This window comes from Erithacus rubecula (genome assembly GCF_903797595.1).
Source record: "Erithacus rubecula genome assembly, chromosome: 1".
Classification (NCBI taxonomy): Eukaryota; Metazoa; Chordata; class Aves; order Passeriformes; family Muscicapidae; genus Erithacus; species Erithacus rubecula.
This window is the reverse complement of record NC_136658.1, coordinates 47561666-47580095: the sequence shown is the minus strand read 5'-3', so window position 1 is coordinate 47580095 and position 18430 is coordinate 47561666. Positions and strand designations below refer to the sequence as shown.

The following is an 18430-nucleotide window of genomic DNA, read 5'->3' as shown; positions in this document are numbered from 1 at the left end:
TCCGTCATCAGAAATATTCAAGAACTGTCTCCATGCAATGCTGTGCCATGTGCTCTAGGACGACTCTGCCTGAGCAGAGATCTCGGACCAGCTATCCCCGCGGTGCCTGCCAGCCTGTCCCGTACTGTGACTCACTGATTCCCCGCGGCGGGACAGCAGCACAGCGTCACCGAGCGCCAGAGGCGCCGCCCCGCCATCTCCCGCGCTTTCCGTCCCTCCCTGCCCTGCCCTCCCCCTTCCCCTGGCCCGGCCCCAGCTCCGCGTCCCCGTGCGACCCCTCCCTGCCGCACCGCCCGACCGCGGCTCCGGCCAATCCCGCCGCGGCCGCCGCCGCACCCGCCAATCAGAGCGCTGCACCGCCTCTGCCTCCCGCCCCCGGGGCGGCGGCGCACCAATGACACGCGAGGAGACAAACTCCCATTGAGGGTCGGTTGAGCCGCCGCTCCCCGCTCCCCGCCTCGCCCCGAGCCGGCGAGACGTCAGAGAGAGGCGGGGCCAATCGGGGGCGAGGCTTCGTGCCCCGTCAGCCAATGGGCGCGCGGCTGGCGTTGCGGCCCCGCCCCTTGTTCCCCCGCCGGCGGCGCGGCCGGCGCTCCCCCTTCCTCCCTCTCCTTCCCTCTCGCAGCAATGGCGGCGACGGAGCAGGAGCAGTTCTACGCCCTCCTCGGCAACCTGCTCAGCCCGGACAATGCGATCCGCAAGCAGGCCGAGGTAACGGGGCCGCCGCGTCAGCGGCCGCCGACACGGCCTGTCAGACCCGCCGGGCCTCGCTGGAGGGCGGGAGGGAGGGAGGAAGGGAGGGGGGCAGGGAGGCGGCGGGGCCGGCCGAGCCCCACGTGTGAGCGGCGGCACAGCTGCCGCCGGGGCGGCCCGGGCCTTCCCCCGCTCTGGGCGGCGCGGCCGGGCGCTGGCGGCCGTTTTGCCTGGCGGGCGCGAGGCCCGCGCCGGCCCTCGGCCCGCGGGGGCGCGGAGGGTCCCGTTACTGCCCTCGGCGCCCGCCCCGGCGCGCCCGGCACCGCTCGCCCCTGCCCGCCTCGAGACCGCCCCTCGCGCGGCCCGTGTGGCACCGTCCCCAGGGGCCGCTTGTCCCCGTTGCCCGTGGCCGGCTCGGCCTGAGCCGCCCGGCGTGACGGAGCGCGGCCGCGGCCCCGCCGCGCGGGGGGGCGCAAGCCGGTGGCGGCGGGTGGCGGGGCCGGCTCGGGAGCGGAGGCGTTCCCCGAGGAGGTCAGAGCGGGTGCCGGGCGCGACGGGAGCGCTCGTGTGTGCGCTCCCCGAACGGCCCTCGCTGGGGCTCCGGGCCCCGGCCCGGCCCGGCCGGCAGGAGCGGGAGCGAGGTCCTTCTCTGTTGCCGCACAGTAGTTTGGTCTTTCAACTTTTCGGGACGGCCCTGTGTGTATTCAAGTGTTTCGTCAGCTAAGAAGTATTTCATCCAAAAGAAGCGTTTTCAATATGCTGAGTTTCTCTTGTTATCAGCAAAAAGTTTTCAGACGTGTTGTTTCAGCTGAAATTCTTTGTGGCGGCTAAGCCATGTTAATTCTTTCTCTCTGTCATGCTTAAGGCTCCATTGTCAAGCCTGGTGGGGAATCTCTCCCGTTGAATTAAATACCGGCGTCTAGGTTTAGCATGAATTCCCGCTGCATGGCTGCATCGGGTCTTTTATCGCTCTCATCACTCCAGCGGTCAGCAGAGTTCAGCGCATTGTTTGGTGAAGAATAAAAAGCGTTATTCCTGATGCTGCAGTGAAAATTCCTCAAATGTGAATCCAGAGTGAGAAGGAGGGAAGACATACATTTTTAGAAAGCTGGTGAAGTTCGGTTTTGGTAACTGCACTTTCTAGAGTCAGCAAAAATTATTCCCACATTCCTGAACATAGGGCTGCAATGGAGGCTGTTCCCTGGGAGCTGAATTTCTTGCTCTTCTCAACTGCCTACATATAACCTAAAATCATTTATAGAATTTTTTTAACTTCATTGGATTGTAGCAAAGCAAGTTCATTTTTCAGCTGTGTCACAATGCCTATGAAATAAAACATCGGATAAGAGCTCTAAAGCTTAGATTCTTAAAACTGACATATTTTATCAGAAACCTGCTTGAAACTGAGTTGGCGTTCTTTTTAATTTTCATAGATACATATACACTGTGGTCAGTCAGAATAAAAAAAACCCCTAACTGGCATGATAGATACCAAGCTTTTCAAGACTGTTACTTTCTTATAAGGAATAGTATCACTTTTTACTTATTTAACTGCACTGAATTTGGCATTAGTTTCTGAATATTTTCCAAGGTGTGTTGCAAATGCTTTTACGGTTTAGGATCATTCAGAGTGGAAGGGTCCTCAGGGGGTCTGTCATGCTCAAAGCAGTGTCAGCTATCAGGTCAGATCAGGTCACTCAGGGCTTTGTCCTGCTGACTTGAAAACTTCTAAGGCTGCACAAGCTCTTTGAGTTACTCACTCCTGCTTGACTTGTGCCTATTAGGATTGGGAGAGCTGGACCTCTATCACTCTGAACCTCCTTTTTTCAATTTATGCCTGTTGTCTCTCATTTTTTCACCATGCATGGTGAAAGAAGAACCCCCCATTAGTCTTCATGGTGGGTTAATGAACTTTCACCTAGAAACATAAATCTGTTTCTCTACAGTGTAGCTACACTGACTGAAGTTGTCTATTTCTTGGAGTAAGATTTCCTTGGGTAGAAGTATTACATAGCCTTTAAAATATTTGCTTCCTGAAATCATACAGGACTCATACATGGTTTTAAACACTGGCACAGTCCAGTCAGTTCTTCAAAGTGTGCTTACCGTTGGAAGGTAATACTGTATACATAAAGGATTCAAATAACTGCAGGTAGATTGAATTGCAGGTTTTCATTTGTATCCAGTGAAAACCAGGCAGAATGAGAAATGGATAGATGAGAGCTAAGCAGACTGAGGTTCTTTCAAATAGATTTGGTCTTTGAAATGTGAATGAGGGGTGTTCAGTTGAAGACTGAACTTGATGGAGATGTAGAGTTACATCCTGTTTGGGAGGATTGTAGTAAAAGCTTTTTAAAAAAAGGACGAGGAAGAAAGCCTGCTGACTCCAAACTCAGTGGATGTGTATGGATTTATATGTGTAAAGTCTACTCTTGTGAGACCCCACTGGAGTACAGTGTCCACCTCTGTGGCCCCTAACACAAGAAGGACATGGACCTGTTGGAGTGGGTCCAGAGGAGGGTTACAAATAGGATCAGAGGGACTGAACAGCTCTCCTGTGAAAGACAGGCTGAGACAGTTGGGGTTGTGCAGCCTGGAGAAGACTGGAGACACCTTAGAGCAGTCTTTGAGTACCTGAAGAGGACCTGCAAGAAAGGTGGAGAGGGCTTTTACAAGGGCATGGAGTGATAGGACAAGGGGCAATGGCTTTAAACTTAGGGAAGGCAGGTTTAGAGAGAGATATATGGAATTAGTTCTTTACTGGGAGGGTCTTGAGGTGCTGAAACAGGCTGCTTAGAGAAGCTGTGATGCCCCATTCTTGGAAGTATTTAAGTCTAGGTTGGCTGTGGCTTTGAGGAACCTGGTCTAGTGGAAGGTATCCCTGCTCATGGCAGAGGGTTTGCAACTAGATGGTCTTTAATGTCCCTTCCAACCCAAAACATTCTGTGATTATGTGTAGGAGCTAGCATGCTGATAGCTTAGCCTGACTAGTTGGCTGAAATCTGGCTGGTTTATTTTACCATCCATCCTGGAATGTTGTCTGTTGTCTGTAAAAGCCTGTCTTCCTTTTACTTGTGTGTCTGTCTCCTAATAGAGAAACTTCTATTTACTTTGTTTTGGTGATTTTATGCTCTTTTTTTCCTCAGGTTTGGGTGAACATGAATAATAAGTGTGGGCAATAGATATTTTCTTGCATGTGTTATGAAAGTTGGTCATGGTGTGTGAGAAATTTGTACTTCTGTATAAGATAACTGGGGAACTAATTGCAAACTTAAAGAATACAGAAAGATGTAGCAGGATCCAGGTACATAATTAAGAGTGTAGACAAGACTGGTAGTAATTTGGGTAGGGCCAGCAAAGAAGTCTCCTGCTAGCTCAGAGGCAAGGTTCTGAGACTGGCCATGAATTCCTTGTGCCCATTTTCTTTAGCATCCTCTGAATCCAGTTTACTGAATTTATAGAGTTATACCATTGAACAAGTGCTTAGGTTGCTGCCATTTTTAGCGAGTTAAACAACTCAAAATAGAATTTTATGGTTATCAGAATTGGCATGTGGGAAAACAGCTTTTACTATCTTTCAGCTGTCTGTGAAAGCATAACTTCAAGTCTGTGCTGGGCCTGGGTTTAGGGAACCATTGTGTTTCTGTATTAGTTTTTTGATTTGTAGATAATAGTGCAATATAAATATATACATTCATGGAAGAGGTTAACCTGAGAAGACTTTCTGTTCTGACCCTAAACCTCATTTAATTTCGCAGTCTCCATGAAATGATTAGATTAAATGCAGGGATTCATTGGGGATTCAGAGTCTCATTGACTGTATGTTGGCAACTAGAGAGAATATGAAATAAGGATTGACTTTGTGAAAAAGGCCTGCTAGGAAGCAGGCACAGAAAGGGAGGAAGATGATGTCTAATATTAAATGCAGAACTGCTTAATTGACAATATCAGGTATCCTGTCAAGGGGTGTAAGTTTAAGAGTACTGGAAGGAGCTACTGCAGTGTTGGAAATGGGAAGTAGGCAGGCAGAACTGATAGAAATGAAGCTGAACTTTGCAGAATAGGCTCATTCCTTGAGTTCAGGGTGGGATAGTGAATGTTTGGAAAGGGTGAAGTCATTCATCATCAAGATCGCCCTCAAAAAGTAACTCTAGAATTACTAAGTATAGAACTATTTCTGAATGTTATGAGGGGTTGCTATTTAGCTTGTGATTCTCCTGTTCCTACCTACTTAGGTTTAGTATATTTAAAAAGAAAAAAGACACATTTTGTTTCAAAATGGTTGTTTTGCTGTGTTTTCACTCTTGCTTCTGAGTAACAATGTAATTTTAAAAGGAGATGTGTATAAAACATGTAAGACAATGTAACTGAACTTATTAAACTTTTCATTTTGTTAAGAGGGTTTTCCGAAGAAGGAGACTAAATGGCCTCTTTCTGAAATTCAGGCAGGAGTTTAAAAATAAGACATTCTTATTCAGAATGTGTGGTTGAGACGTGTGGCTTCCACATAACATTGTAGAAGTTTTAAAGAGGTTCAAAATCAGAACTAATCTAATTTTTGGACTATACATTTGTCTGTGATTATTAACCTTTTGGTCACAGCTCGGTCTCAGGGCTTCCAAAGTTCTTAATTCTTTGATATGATAAAAGCTGTGATGGATTCCCAGTAGGACATGTTTGGTATATGTTGTATTTCTATGAGTTTATGTTCTATTTATATTTTGTAACTAATCTCCTAAGTGGCCAGTCATTCATATGTAGATCATTCCAATGTGGGACATCTTTCTAGATAACTAAGATTTTACTCAAAATTTTAAATAGGTCATACATTTTTATTTTGATAAGTTTAATTTTTTTTCCTGCTATGTTATTTTTTTTTTAATTGGATGGATACTGATGTAGTTTTAAAAGGAAGGTCAACACATATTAATGCTTAAAACATGCTTTCTAATAAATGTTTACAATAAGCTGCATCTCTTTTTATGCAGGAGACCTACGAGACTATTCCGGGCCCATCAAAGATCACTTACCTCCTGCAGGCAATCAGGAACAATGCTACTGCCGAGGAGGTATGGCTCACTAACCTTGGATTTGTGCAGGTTTTCAAGGGGACTTGGAGAAGAGGGGGAGAAACCAGTGCTGATCATTCTGGGATCAATGAGCAAGTTGGATGTTAACTGAAGCATCTTAATTTACTGCACATTTGTAGAGGGGTCACTCATCTTTTCATCTTGTTTGTTGCATGCCCAATTCACTAGCTGAGACTTCTTGGTGCAGAATATTTAGTTTCAGGAATAGTTTTTCATAAGCAACTGCTTGGATCTCCATTGTTTTCTGTTGTGTGCTTTGCTTAGTGAATGTTATTTTCCATTAAATGTGTAACTAATATGTGACTTACTGTCACATTTCTTCAATTTATAGTTGAGAAGTGGTTTCTACTTGGGGTCCTGTGCCTAAACGTATTAAAGTTGTGTGTTGTCTGAAACTTACAGTGCTTCTTAAGTCATCCAGCAGTATTATGGAATGAGTGGAGAGCAGTCTAAATATTATACATATTTTTAAATCTGGACATAAAGTAAGGTTGCCTTTTAGTTACTCCTTAGTTTTGTAAGGCTTTAGCAATCAGTTAAAGTACTTACTGGTAAAACTATTATTCACTTGGATTTGCAGAATGAAGAACTGCTAAACTTTCAAGATATTACAAATTTTTAAGTCACTTAAAAATTTCTGAACAATATTATAAGAGCATAAGTGTGCTGTTTCTCTATAAATAACAATCTCTTCTGCCAGACTGGATTCAATTTAGAGTTAGTTGCCATTTGTGCTTTTTAATGCTGAGAAGGTATCAGTTTGCCCACACTGATGCTTATTGATCTACAATGTTGTGTTCTTCTGAGAGACTCCTTCAATATTATACTAGCAACTGATTGCATAAGAGGTGTCTGCTTTTTCTTTCTGCTCCTCTGAGATGTTTCAAATGACAGAAAACTGTACAGCAGTGTTACTACAAAGTAAATAAGTAAATAAATACTTGTTTCACGTGTTTGCTGATTTTATTCCTTTTACATCAGCTAAGCAAATAGCCCAGTGTAAAACTTAGGAATCTTGCCAATGACTTGGATTCCAACTTGTAAAGTACAAAAAAAATCTCACCTATAGAAGTTACTCTTGCCAAAGTCATCAAAGGCTAACGTTTTTAGAATAACTTGACATTTAACTCCACCAATGGATTAATCAAAGAAGGGTTTAAATGTTAGCTCTTAACATTAAGTAAGCATTAGGTGCTGGGCTTGAAAAATCCTGATTAATAAAACTTACAACCTCTTCCCTGTAAATCCAACTACTTAGTAGCCTAATTAGAGCCTAAGTGAAGTAATCCCCATGCTCAATCTAAACACTGCATATAAACATGCTGGGAAGCATTCTGTGCATGTTTAATATGGTGCTGGTATAAACAGGTAGTTTATAGAGAGATCCAAATGCTGAGGAGAATATTGCATGTGGATAGAGCTTTGAGCCTGGTATGTGTCCTCTGAGCACATTGAATGTACCATCACCACCAAACGCAGGGTGCTAGAAGGAGCTCCAGAACTTTAAACATGCCTTGTTCTGGCTTTGTGAAAGCAGGGTTCAGATCCCTCTTCATCTTGAAGCCTCTGTACTGTTTTACATCCTTGCAGGAAAATTAGGCTGAAGAAAGCACCCTATCCTGTTTGCATGAGTTGAGTGTCTGTGCTATTTGTAGCACTATTTGTAGCACTAATATTTGTAGCACCATTCAGACAGCAGTTGGGGAAATCCTGCCTCTGCTGCTCGCTACCTTCAGCAGCAACAGGGATGCAGGTTGTGCTCCCAGCAGTACCCCTTGCATTTGACACAGAAAACACCATTAAGCTAGATTTGGAATAACTCCTTTAAATAAATATGTAACAAGTTTTCCCGTAACCAAATTCCTAAACTCTGGAAGTATTCACCTCTTTCCTCTGTTCTTATTTCAGACTTTCCTAATAGCATAGTAACACTCTTCACAGAAGTGGAGGGAAGCATCTGACTTAGCAGTTAGAACACTTCTGTACTGGGTGATGTGCAAGTTTGTGCACCTCAGACTGAGGAGGGGCTTGTCCTTACCTCCTCCATTGTAGTCTCACTGTTATGAAGACAGCACTCTTAATTCCTATGCAACTGCATTTTAAAGGGCTGTACAGAAAGGTGATATATATCTACAGTTTATTCAATACATTTTATTTCTGGGACTTGTCTTAGATACTTTAGGCTGTTATTTCATAGTTCTGATTTACTTGTAAATCTTTGAGAGGAGCAGAAGTTCTGCATTTTCTCCCACATCTGTTGTTTCTTGGTTAACTCTAGATTGGCAGGTTTTGATTTGTGTCCTAATTTACAGATGACTGGTAGAATAAAAAATGCTCTGTAAAACTGTTTCTGCTGGACTCAGCGCCTTCTTGGGGGGTCCTGACCTCTCCCCGACCTCTGTCTGTATTGTCACATGAAGGGATGCATTTCTCAGTTTGATGGCTGCTGTTGTTCAGCCTTTGGGAAGGAAGGCACCCCAAGGATGCATCACAGTTCTGGCTTTGCGTTGTCTGTGGGCCTTGGGCACTCTGTGCTTTGAATTCCATGTAGGACTAGGTCTCTGAATGACACTGTGCAAGTCCAGCTTTGGACCATGTGTTAAATGTCCTTTACTTCCATCCCTGCATGTTTTCCTCCTTGAGGACTTGAAAGGAACAATTAAATAAAAGTAAGATTCAATGTGACAAGATAGTCAGACCTTTTCTTATAAAATATGTAGAGTTACATGGATGCTTTGAATACCAGTGGAGAGCATGGTGTCCCAGATTGTTGTTCATAATTCTGCTTCTGCCCTGCTCAGCAAATTGATTTTCTTATTGAAAATATTTCTAACACACTATAAATTCTAGTAATCAGAAGCAGTATGTTGGGTATTATGACTACTTTTTATGTTAATAACTTTTAACACTTCAGTTGTTTGTGAGCATCTCAGTAATTTAGACATGTAGAAGACCCAATGCACCCAATGCTGGGAAAAAATGTGTTCTCTTTATGCTTCATTGGAAGCTGGAATTGCTTCTTTGGGGATGTACGGTTTATATTGTTCCTCTCCTCATTAGAAGCTATTGTCACTAAATTGCAGGGTTTTAAAAGGCTTGTTTTTAGTACATATCTTGAAAGACTTAAACATAACAAAACCTTTGGGGTGTGTGAAAAATCCGTATATTCTTTGTTTGAGTAGAAGAAACAGCCCTGGAGCTGCCATTAATTCAGCCATGATTGTCATAATTAAATTGACAACGATAGTTTTCATATGTAAGTGAATATTTGCTGAGGAAAATATGCCATTCTTTTATTATTAGAATTCATTTGCTCATTTGTCACTCCTTAAAAAATTGAATTTGCTTTAAGGATTTTGGGAATTGTTTTCCTAAGCTAGTAACTATAACCAGGAGATAATTCATGTAGTGCCTTACTACTTGTGTTTTTACTTTGCAATCAGTCTGCTTATCAGTCTTCTAATATTTTAAATTCTTCAGAGTTGGAAATTCTTATCCTTTTTTTCATAAAGTATGTAGTCTCCATCTCTATTCCCTGCCTGTCCACCTGTTATTACGTCATGAAAGAATATAATGTGAGTTCAGTCATTATCAGATGTCAGGAAATATGCACTGAAACATGATGCCTTGAGTTGGGGAAGACATAACACCAGAGTTTGTGTCGTGTTTAGTCCCAGTGAACCCACTTCCCACTCAAGGCATTTGTATGGAAGTTTACCATATTAATGAGGAAAAATTTAGTCTTTCCCAATATTGTTGCCCCAAGGATTAGGAGAAGGAGAGATACCATTATATTGCAATACCATGAACGTTTTTGGATGCATTGTTGGTGAGATTCCAACAGGCAGTGAGGGAAGAATGTCCCTCTGAACTCACATTTCCCATATGACAGCCTGTTGCTAGAGAATCTTGGCTTCTGATGGGAACTACAGCACAGGTGGGCACTGTGACTGTTCCCTGCTGCCTTCCTTGCATCTGCTAGGGAATAACTAATCCTAAATATTTGGTGGCTATAGTCCACTTTGGAGATGGTGGGAGGAGATAGAACTGGACCCAACTCTTTACCATTCCCTATTCCTTTCCTTCTGCTGGTGCAGAGACTCTTTGTGTGCTCTACTGTTTAGCTGTACAGAAGAGAGCTGGGTGGATTAGAAAAAGACAGTGAGTCTGGAGACTGCAGAACCTAATAGTATCTTGGGTGATGTTCTGATATTTGCAGGGTATGGTAGAAGTTAGCACTTTGCAGTAGTTTGCGTTTCACATCTATAGGTTGTGCCATAGTAATATTATTGAGAAATTGGTGTTGGTTATTTTTGCTGCTCATTGAACAGTTTTGAATTTCAAAGGCTTATAAATGAAACTGTTTGTCATTCAACTGCCCATTAAATAAGAATATCTTAAAAAATTGAGTTTGGATTTTTTTTTTTTGAGAAGTTAACACGCATAAGGTTTTGTTACATGTGTTAAACTTTAGAAGTTTGGATGGTGAATTTTAATTACTGTGTGTCCTAAAACAACAATTGGTGAACATTTTATTAAATTGCTCAGAGAGATTCATGTGTCTTTTTGCTTTTACTGCATGTGTTGCTCTATTAATTTTAATTTACTAAGCCTTGTTTTTTTCTTCTAGTTCTTGTACAATTGTAAATAAATATGGATATGTAAATGATACTGTTGTAAAGTAGGTGTACACATACCAGAAACAAGATTTCAATATGTGACATTGAGGTTCCTATTCTTAAGTTCAAGTTTAAAGAAAAAAGTTTCATCATAAGCCTGCAAAACACTGAAAGCTTTGTTTTGACTTGGATTTGTGTATATGGCTTTTTTATTGTTCAGAGAAGAGTTTTATTTGCCAAATTCTAGCTGTAGTTTCCCGAACCTTTTGTTTGAAGTTCAGTTGTTTGAAAAAGTGGAGGGTTTACAGGTTAAGTATCTGACAAAGTTGCCCCAATATATCACTTTTTAATCCAGAAAAGCATGTCTGGATTATAATTAATTTTAAATAGAAAGAATTCATGCTTTAAAGATCTTTCAATAACACAGCTAAGTTCTTAACTTGACACAATGTATGTCTAAGGTTCAGGTGTAGAAAAAATCTGAATACCTCAGTACTGTGTTTTTTGGTTTTTTGTTTTTTGTTTTTTGGTTTTTTTTTTGAAGGGCTGTAATTGTCAGAAGCATGGCTATAAACTGATGTTTCTATACTGTGGTTTGTTTATTATTATCAAAATTGTCATCTGTTGCTTGAGAAGTATTCCATTCACCAAGGAAGTCTACACAATGGAAGTGTCACTTGGAAGCATGGTGTTGATGTTTCCTTGTAGGAGCATGATTATCATATCAAACACTTTTCCACACACACTCCTCCTTCCACAGGCTCGGCAGATGGCAGCTGTCCTTCTGCGCCGCCTGTTGTCATCTGCATTTGAAGAAGTTTATCCAGCCCTGTCACCTGAGGATCAAACATCAGTCAAGAGTGAATTGCTGCTCTTTATCCAGTTAGAAATGCAGTCCGCTACGAGAAAGAAAATATGTGACATAGTTGCTGAATTGGCCAGGAATTTAATAGGTACTTTATTTGTATAAGTAAAATATTTATGTATTGATAGTAGTTGTATTTAAAATATTTATGTATTGATAGTAGTTGTATTTAAAATATTTATGTATTGATAGTAGTTGTTTTTGTATCTCTTGTTCTCTAATCCTGCTTAGGCATTTACACATGATGTGCTAACTGATTCCATGTCTTGTAATAGAACCTAATATTTGTTCACACTATCCTTGACCAGATAAAAATAAGATTCTTAAACTCTGCTTTTTAAATTACATGAGTTTAGGTGAGATTGTATTAGGGTTTATAAATCCAGTTTTGTGTAAATTGTCATTAATTATGTTGAACATTGCATCAGTTTCTTTTTTTGCGTGCTGTTATATGGCAGTAAACAGAGATCATACTCTGTTCTGAAGTTTTAGATTAAACATTTCACAATATTTTACATTGTGACTTAGGCACATCTTCAGATCAGGGAGTCAGCAATGGCTGGTTTTCCTGCACAGCTGCTATCTCACCATTCTGATGTTTGCTTATCCCAAAACGTTGTTGTGTTTAATGTAGATGAAGATGGCAACAACCAGTGGCCAGAAGTTCTGAAATTCTTATTTGACTCTGTCAGCTCTCAGAATGTGGGACTGCGTGAGGCTGCTCTACATATTTTCTGGTAAGCTATATTTTTGTAGGATAGCCAAATCATGTCTGAAAATGAAAGAAAAATTGTCACAATGTAGTTAACTAGCAATCATATTTGTTTAATTTATTTTCTTGTATTGTGGCTTACTTCACTCAAACACATACAGTTGCAACCTGTAACTTAAACAATGGATATGTTTGAAATAGTAGTTTAACCTTAACTTGTGTGAATTTTATTAATGTTTTGATCTTATCCTTAGGAATTTTCCTGGAATTTTTGGGAATCAACAGCAACACTATTTGGACGTCATTAAGAGAATGCTGGTTCAGTGTATGCAAGATCAGGAGCATCCCCAAGTAAGACCTTTATGTTCTTTTGGGATTTAGTATGTTCTGTGCATAGAAACTCAGTGCAGTAGTCTCAAACATAAAGGTGAAACCTTTATATTTCAACCAGAGAATTGCATTACCTGAAATTGATGTACATATGTGGTCCTAAAGCTGCCTGGCTCCTCCTATCTGTCTTGTTTAGGTCCAGATTCTTCCCTAGTTATGCTTGGAGAAGCCAGTTGCAGTGGCCCCAAGCAAAATAGAGTTTTAGCCAGTAGCATTGAGGGACCAGAAACTCATTGTTAAATTCTCTTTCTGGTCTTTGTGTTTAACAGTGTAAGTCTGTCGTGTCTCTACATACAGTGTCTGTACATGGTTATGTCTCAAAATGCTGAATGTATGACAGCTCCTTGAACTGTTTGTGCATGTTTTTTTCTAAGGGTGTGTTAGCAAGCCTTGCTTTTCTGGAAGGCTTCAGATTAATTGGTTTGTGCAGAGAATTGTACTTTGAAAATGCTTCTCTTGTTGTGGAAAATGCTGGGCAAGTGTAGGAAACCCTGCTGAGATATATGGGCTCAGTTTGCTGTTCCCCCATGGATTACTTTTTCTGACCTTTGAAAGTCAACTGAATAACATTTTCTAAAGTACCACAAGTCATGTCTTTAAAGAAGCATGTCTTAAACACTTAGATCACACTTCTGGAGAAATGAGACTGACACTTGCATGCACATTTGAAGTTTTGTTGGAAGTTGAAAACAATAGGGTTTTTTCCTCTTTTCTTTCATTAAATGAAAATCACCAAAACAAAAAGCAAAACTAGGGACTACTTGCCACCTCATATGATAAACTTTTTGTATTGCAGACAACATAGATGCTGAAGGTCTTCATTATCACTTTAATTTGAAGTAAAATGTAAAATCTCATGTTAAAAACTAACAGAGATATGTTTCAGTAGCCATTTCTCACATTTATTTCTCCAATTACGTCTTTTAGATCAAGACTTTGTCTGCTAGAGCTGCAGCTGCATTTGTACTTGCTAATGAGCTCAATGCTCCCCTTCTTAAACATTTTGCAGACTTGCTACCTGGAATCTTGCAGGTAAGAAATCAAACAAGTAACAATCTGCCATTACCATCTGTATTGACTATATCAAAATGTAATTCATTGATCTGAAAATTCATAAATTTTTACTGAGACCTGAATTAACTGAGCCTTTTAGTCAGCAGTCGCCAGAAGAACATGAAACTAATAAGGAATTTTGCAAACAGAGGATAATTGATAGGGTTTAAAGGAAAATAGCTCAGTGCTGATCAACAGAGATAAATGAATTAAAATTATTTGTAAGGTGTATAGGTCAAAATGATGCATCTTTTAAATCAACCATAATACTGAAACATAGTTTAAATATGGGCTACCCTTAGGTTTGAAGTAATCCATAATTGGGGAATGCATGGCCTCGTGATATCCTGTATACATTCACTTTAGGGGAAAGCATAGAATTATTCTGAACATAGATTCTCAGACTGAGAGCAAGAGTCTGTAGAAATTATCTTTATTGTTTAAAAAATTAGGAAATTGTAAATAAAATGCCATTTTAAGCTTCATATAATTTTTGAGGCTGTATTAGATCTCTTGGATGGATGAATTTGAGCAAAAGTTGGAATTCTAGTGTAAGGTTATTTGCTTTTGCAGAGAAGCTTATTGTAAACCAAACCAGAGACAGAAATGGTTTGAGCTCTAAAGGATAACAATTTCACAGTACACTTCCTTTTCTATATCAAGAAACAGTGGAAGCAACTAAGTTTGATATGATAGCACAGGAAGTGAACTTCTGGTGATTTTAAATTAGGCTTAATTTACATTAAAGACAGACTTCTCACTACAGTCAGAACAGCAGGTTCCTGTTGACAGTGTGAGCTGTAAACTGCATGTGATTTGTGGCAAGCTGAAGAAAAATTTTGCCAAATCTACTGGCATGTGCTACTGGTGGAATTCTGCTTGCCCTTAAATGTAAACCGAGAGGAATTTATTCAAGTCATCTGAACTTGAAAATGGGCTGTAGTGTGTATGAGTTAAGTGTTTTGATATTGAGATCTCTGGTGGTTAGTCCCTCTCTATGCCTTTGTCATAACAATTTTGTTGTTTAAAAGTTGTAACTGTCTGAGAGGACCGTGGCTACTCAGTACTGTGTTAGTGGGGGAGAGGCAGGGTTTTGGGTGGTCAAACCTTTTATCGTGATACCTTTAAGTGTGGCACTTAAATAGTGTGTAGGTTTTAGATTTTGGTCTAATAGTCCACTTTGTGTGCTGTAACTTTTAATGCTACTATTGCACTGCTTAGACACTGTAGCAACACATGGACTTGGCACACATTTTCAAGCTTTTTGCAAATACAGCACAGAGCTGTGCTATGAAATCAGTCTTTTTAAAGTACTTACTGAAGAGGAACTAGATTTTCTGGCTGTGGTAACACAAGATGGATATGAAGATCTGAGTTTATAAATAGGAATGTGTTAGAATAGTGGTGAGTGACCTTTGGAGACAGTTGGATGCTTTTTTTGTTGCTGTTGAAATTCATTTTGTTGAAATACTGACATGGTAAAAAAGCTAAAAATAAAATTCTGACTTGGCATATCAGTCCTTTTGGTACAAGATCTATAATGGTTATGCTGGAAGTTGAACTTTCAAAACTGACAGTTGAAACTTTTACTCAAAGCTTTCTCTTGAAAAGGGAGGTAAAAGCAGATAGAACTTCACTGACTTCCTTGGACATTGTTTGATACTACAGAAAAGTGCTTCCACCTTTTAGGGGTCACATTTCACTTTAAGCTGCTTTCTTCAGAAAACCAGTCTTGCTTTAAAAAATTGTCAGAGTTGTAATAGGTATAAAATACAGTTTTGCAGAAAATTCCTGTAAGTATTACACTGTCATTTTAGAGAGCAAAAGGATGTTGTAGCTATTTGACCAAAAGGTCTTAACCATGACAGGTTTTTATTTTTCATATTTTTCCAGAACATTTCTGGTACTAGAAGATCCTGTTTCTGTGTTGAAAGTGTGGATTATAAAAGTGTGGATTATCAAAAATGTTGAAGTCTAGACTTGAATATTAAAAATCACTCACTTACTTCAAAAAAATGTTTCAACATTAGGAAGAAATAAAATACTTTGCTAATGAAAATTCTTTTCAAAACCTCAGAAGTGAATGTAAAGACTTTTTTCTTTGGAGTTTTGTTTACTTCTAGATCCTTACACCATTGAGTAACAGTGTTCTGTTTTGGCACTATAATATCAACCTGATCAGTTAAAAGTAAGTTTTAAATTACTTTTCAGAATGTGGATATGGGTTAGGAAAGATAGTTGCAAAAAGCTTGATTTCTTTTTCTCTTTTCCATGTCTGTGACTGAAGGCTGAAAGGTCTGCTTTAATTTGGTGGGTCTCAAGGGCTGTCTGAAAAAAACCTCTTTAATCTTGTGATTCCTGGTTTTTATAAGCATAAGATATTCAAAAGTTTTCTCACGTAACAGGCAGAAGAGGAGTTAGGCTCATTTTCCTTCTTTTGGGCAGAGTTACTTTCTCTTAAATGGATTTTGAAGTTGTTGTCAGAACTCAGTGGTTTTGCATGTTGGAGTCTCTGATGTGTGATTAATTCTTTCTGATTGTCTGCAGTGTTAGATTTGAACATTATGAGCCATAACTTAGTTGTAGAAAACTGGTAGTTTTGGATGCTGCGTAGTTTCCTGTTATGGATTTATGCACACAGGTCACCATAGCAGGGTCTGACTCTGGGATCCAGCTGAAATTTGGAGTTAAAGCTTCTAATTAATTGTATTCCATAAATTCTCAGGTTATAGCTTGAGCTGGTGCCTCTAGAGAGGTACCCCTACCCCAATTCATGTCTCTCAATTGTTTGTCAGCCACTGATGGCCCAGTCCCCAGACACTTCTGGTTGGTGGTCTCTTGATGTCTTACTGTTGCAGGGCTGATCTTGTGATGAAGTTACTTCATTCTCTTGGAATTGTCTGCTTGATTCTTATCTTCTTCATTCTGCTTATATTTGCTGGAATCAGCTAGTTTATTGTTAGAAGCATTAGTTTTAACAAAAAGTTTCTTCTGGTCAGTCCTTATGGTCTCAGACTTTGGCTACTTAGCTACTAATACTAAATGAGACTGTTCAGGGAAACAATTAATGCAAATCCTGCTATTACTCTGGTCCGATTCATAATGTTGTTTACTTTTATTTATCTTATCTCCATCTTATCTTTTCATAGGCTCTAAATGATTCCTGCTACCAAAATGATGATTCTGTTCTGAAATCCGTTGTAGAAATTGCAGATTCTGTTCCTAAGTATTTACGACCACATTTAGAAGCAACTTTGCAACTAGCTCTGAAGGTAAATCTAGGAGTGCTTTAAGAATCACTTTTTCTACCCCAAAACATCTGTTCTAACCATTTACCATTAACCATCTTTTGGGTTGTAGTTGTCTGCAGATACCAGTCTCAGTAATATGCAGCGTCAGTTGGCACTTGAAGTAATTGTGGCCTTGTCAGAAACTGCTGCAGCTATGCTGAGGAAGCATACAAATATTATTGCACAAGCCAGTAAGTATTTTTCTCATTTTCTTTGTTGAAACAGTTGTCCTTTACAGTATTAAATTGACTTTGCTGTCAGTCAGTGGCAAAACCACATCTAACTGAGGGTTTGCTGGTGCTCGTAACTTAAGAAAACTCAATTCAGTGTCACCTAATGGAGTAACCCCCTTCCTATTATGACTCTTCATGAATTTATCTGTGCCTATGCAGCACCAAAAACGTGAATAAAAATACAGTGGACTCTTAATGGATGTTTCCAAGGAAAACAGTATTTTCATGCTTTTCTGCTGGATTTGGAAAATTTTACTGTAACAAAAAAAAAAAAGGTATTTAGTTCTGAAGTTCTATGTTTGGAGCTTGGTATGTAGGCCAGATACTCTGTGGTGCTGGCAAGTCAAGACTGAAGGAATTCAGCATGCATGTTGAGCATCAGTGGTGAGTTTAAGCTGTGAATTAAAAAGTCAGATGCTGGTATAAATAGATAGAAATAATCTAATTAGTCTATTTAACATGCGGATGGTAAAGTCTTTGAAGAGGCACTTTTAAAATCATGCACTATTATTTGAAATGCTAAAAATAAATGCCTTCTGGGCAGCCCCAGCATCAATGCTGTTTGCATTGGTGTTTCTTTGCCTTTTAAACCCTTTCTTTGACTAGATCAGGGCACTGGCACAGCAGCATAGCCTACTTTCCCCTCCCTGTCCCACTTGTGTTTGTCTAAATTCTTGCTTGTTTTCTGAAACTTGCAGAAAAGGCAACTTTTGCTGCCTGCTCAGCTCAAAAATACGACAATTTTGCTGTGTGCTTAGCCTGAGGAAAGATGAATAGATGTCACTAAAATCATAAAACTTCTTTTAGAAAATGTTGTAAACTGGATCTGCTTGGCTTAAGTGTTTAAAATATTGATGAGAAGTTTTGTTTGATAGTGGAATAGTTTTTTTAAGAAGAGGTTCTTTAGAACATATTGTGAAGTCTGTTAATTTTCAGAACACTCTTATCTTCACTCCAGCCTGTAGCTTGTTGGAATTATTAATGCTTGACACTTGCTGATCCCACATCATTGCAAGCTTCTTATTTGTTCTGAAGAGAAGTACCTCTTATTTCTTTAGAATGTATTCCTATTATTTTGGGTTGCTGGTTTAGGAATGAAATACTTCTATTAAGATAAAGCACCGTGTGGGAATGAAATGATTTTCATTTGCACTTCATTGTAAAATTAGTCTGATTATTAATATATTGTTAAGGAGAACAACATTTATTTTGCAGAACTGGTAAAGCAGTTGTATTCAGGGAATTATAAAAAAGTAGGAAAAAAGGACTACTTTTATCTTGGCTTTTTGTCTTAGTTTAATGACTTTCTTGTTTTCATTCAACTGAGAAGTTGCTAAATCACTTGATACTCATAATTAAAACTGGGACTTAGGCAAAATTGTCATCTTGTGTTGGTTTTACTGAGCACAGTGCTGGTTTAAGAATTTGTTTCCTGTGTGCCAGTTAGCTGCTCAGGAATCCACTTGGATTAAGACCTCCCTTCTT

General features: G+C 40.0%; 1 protein-coding gene across 2 annotated transcripts in view; it reads left to right on the top strand.

Moving 5' to 3' along the window:
* Nucleotides 1-381: 381 nt before the first annotated feature.
* Nucleotides 382-18430, top strand: part of IPO5 (importin 5) — a 40314-nt gene continuing 22265 nt past the window's right edge. The window contains exons 1-8 of one of the 2 annotated variants that reach the window (XM_079306820.1): nt 382-711; nt 5682-5762; nt 11163-11355; nt 11902-12004; nt 12234-12330; nt 13297-13401; nt 16572-16694; nt 16783-16903. In XM_079306820.1, the coding sequence (XP_079162946.1) occupies nt 628-711; nt 5682-5762; nt 11163-11355; nt 11902-12004; nt 12234-12330; nt 13297-13401; nt 16572-16694; nt 16783-16903 (907 nt within the window). In that variant the 5' untranslated portion in view covers nt 382-627. The remainder of the gene's footprint in view (nt 712-5681; nt 5763-11162; nt 11356-11901; nt 12005-12233; nt 12331-13296; nt 13402-16571; nt 16695-16782; nt 16904-18430) is intronic. The other variant, XM_079306821.1, reaches the window with a different exon arrangement.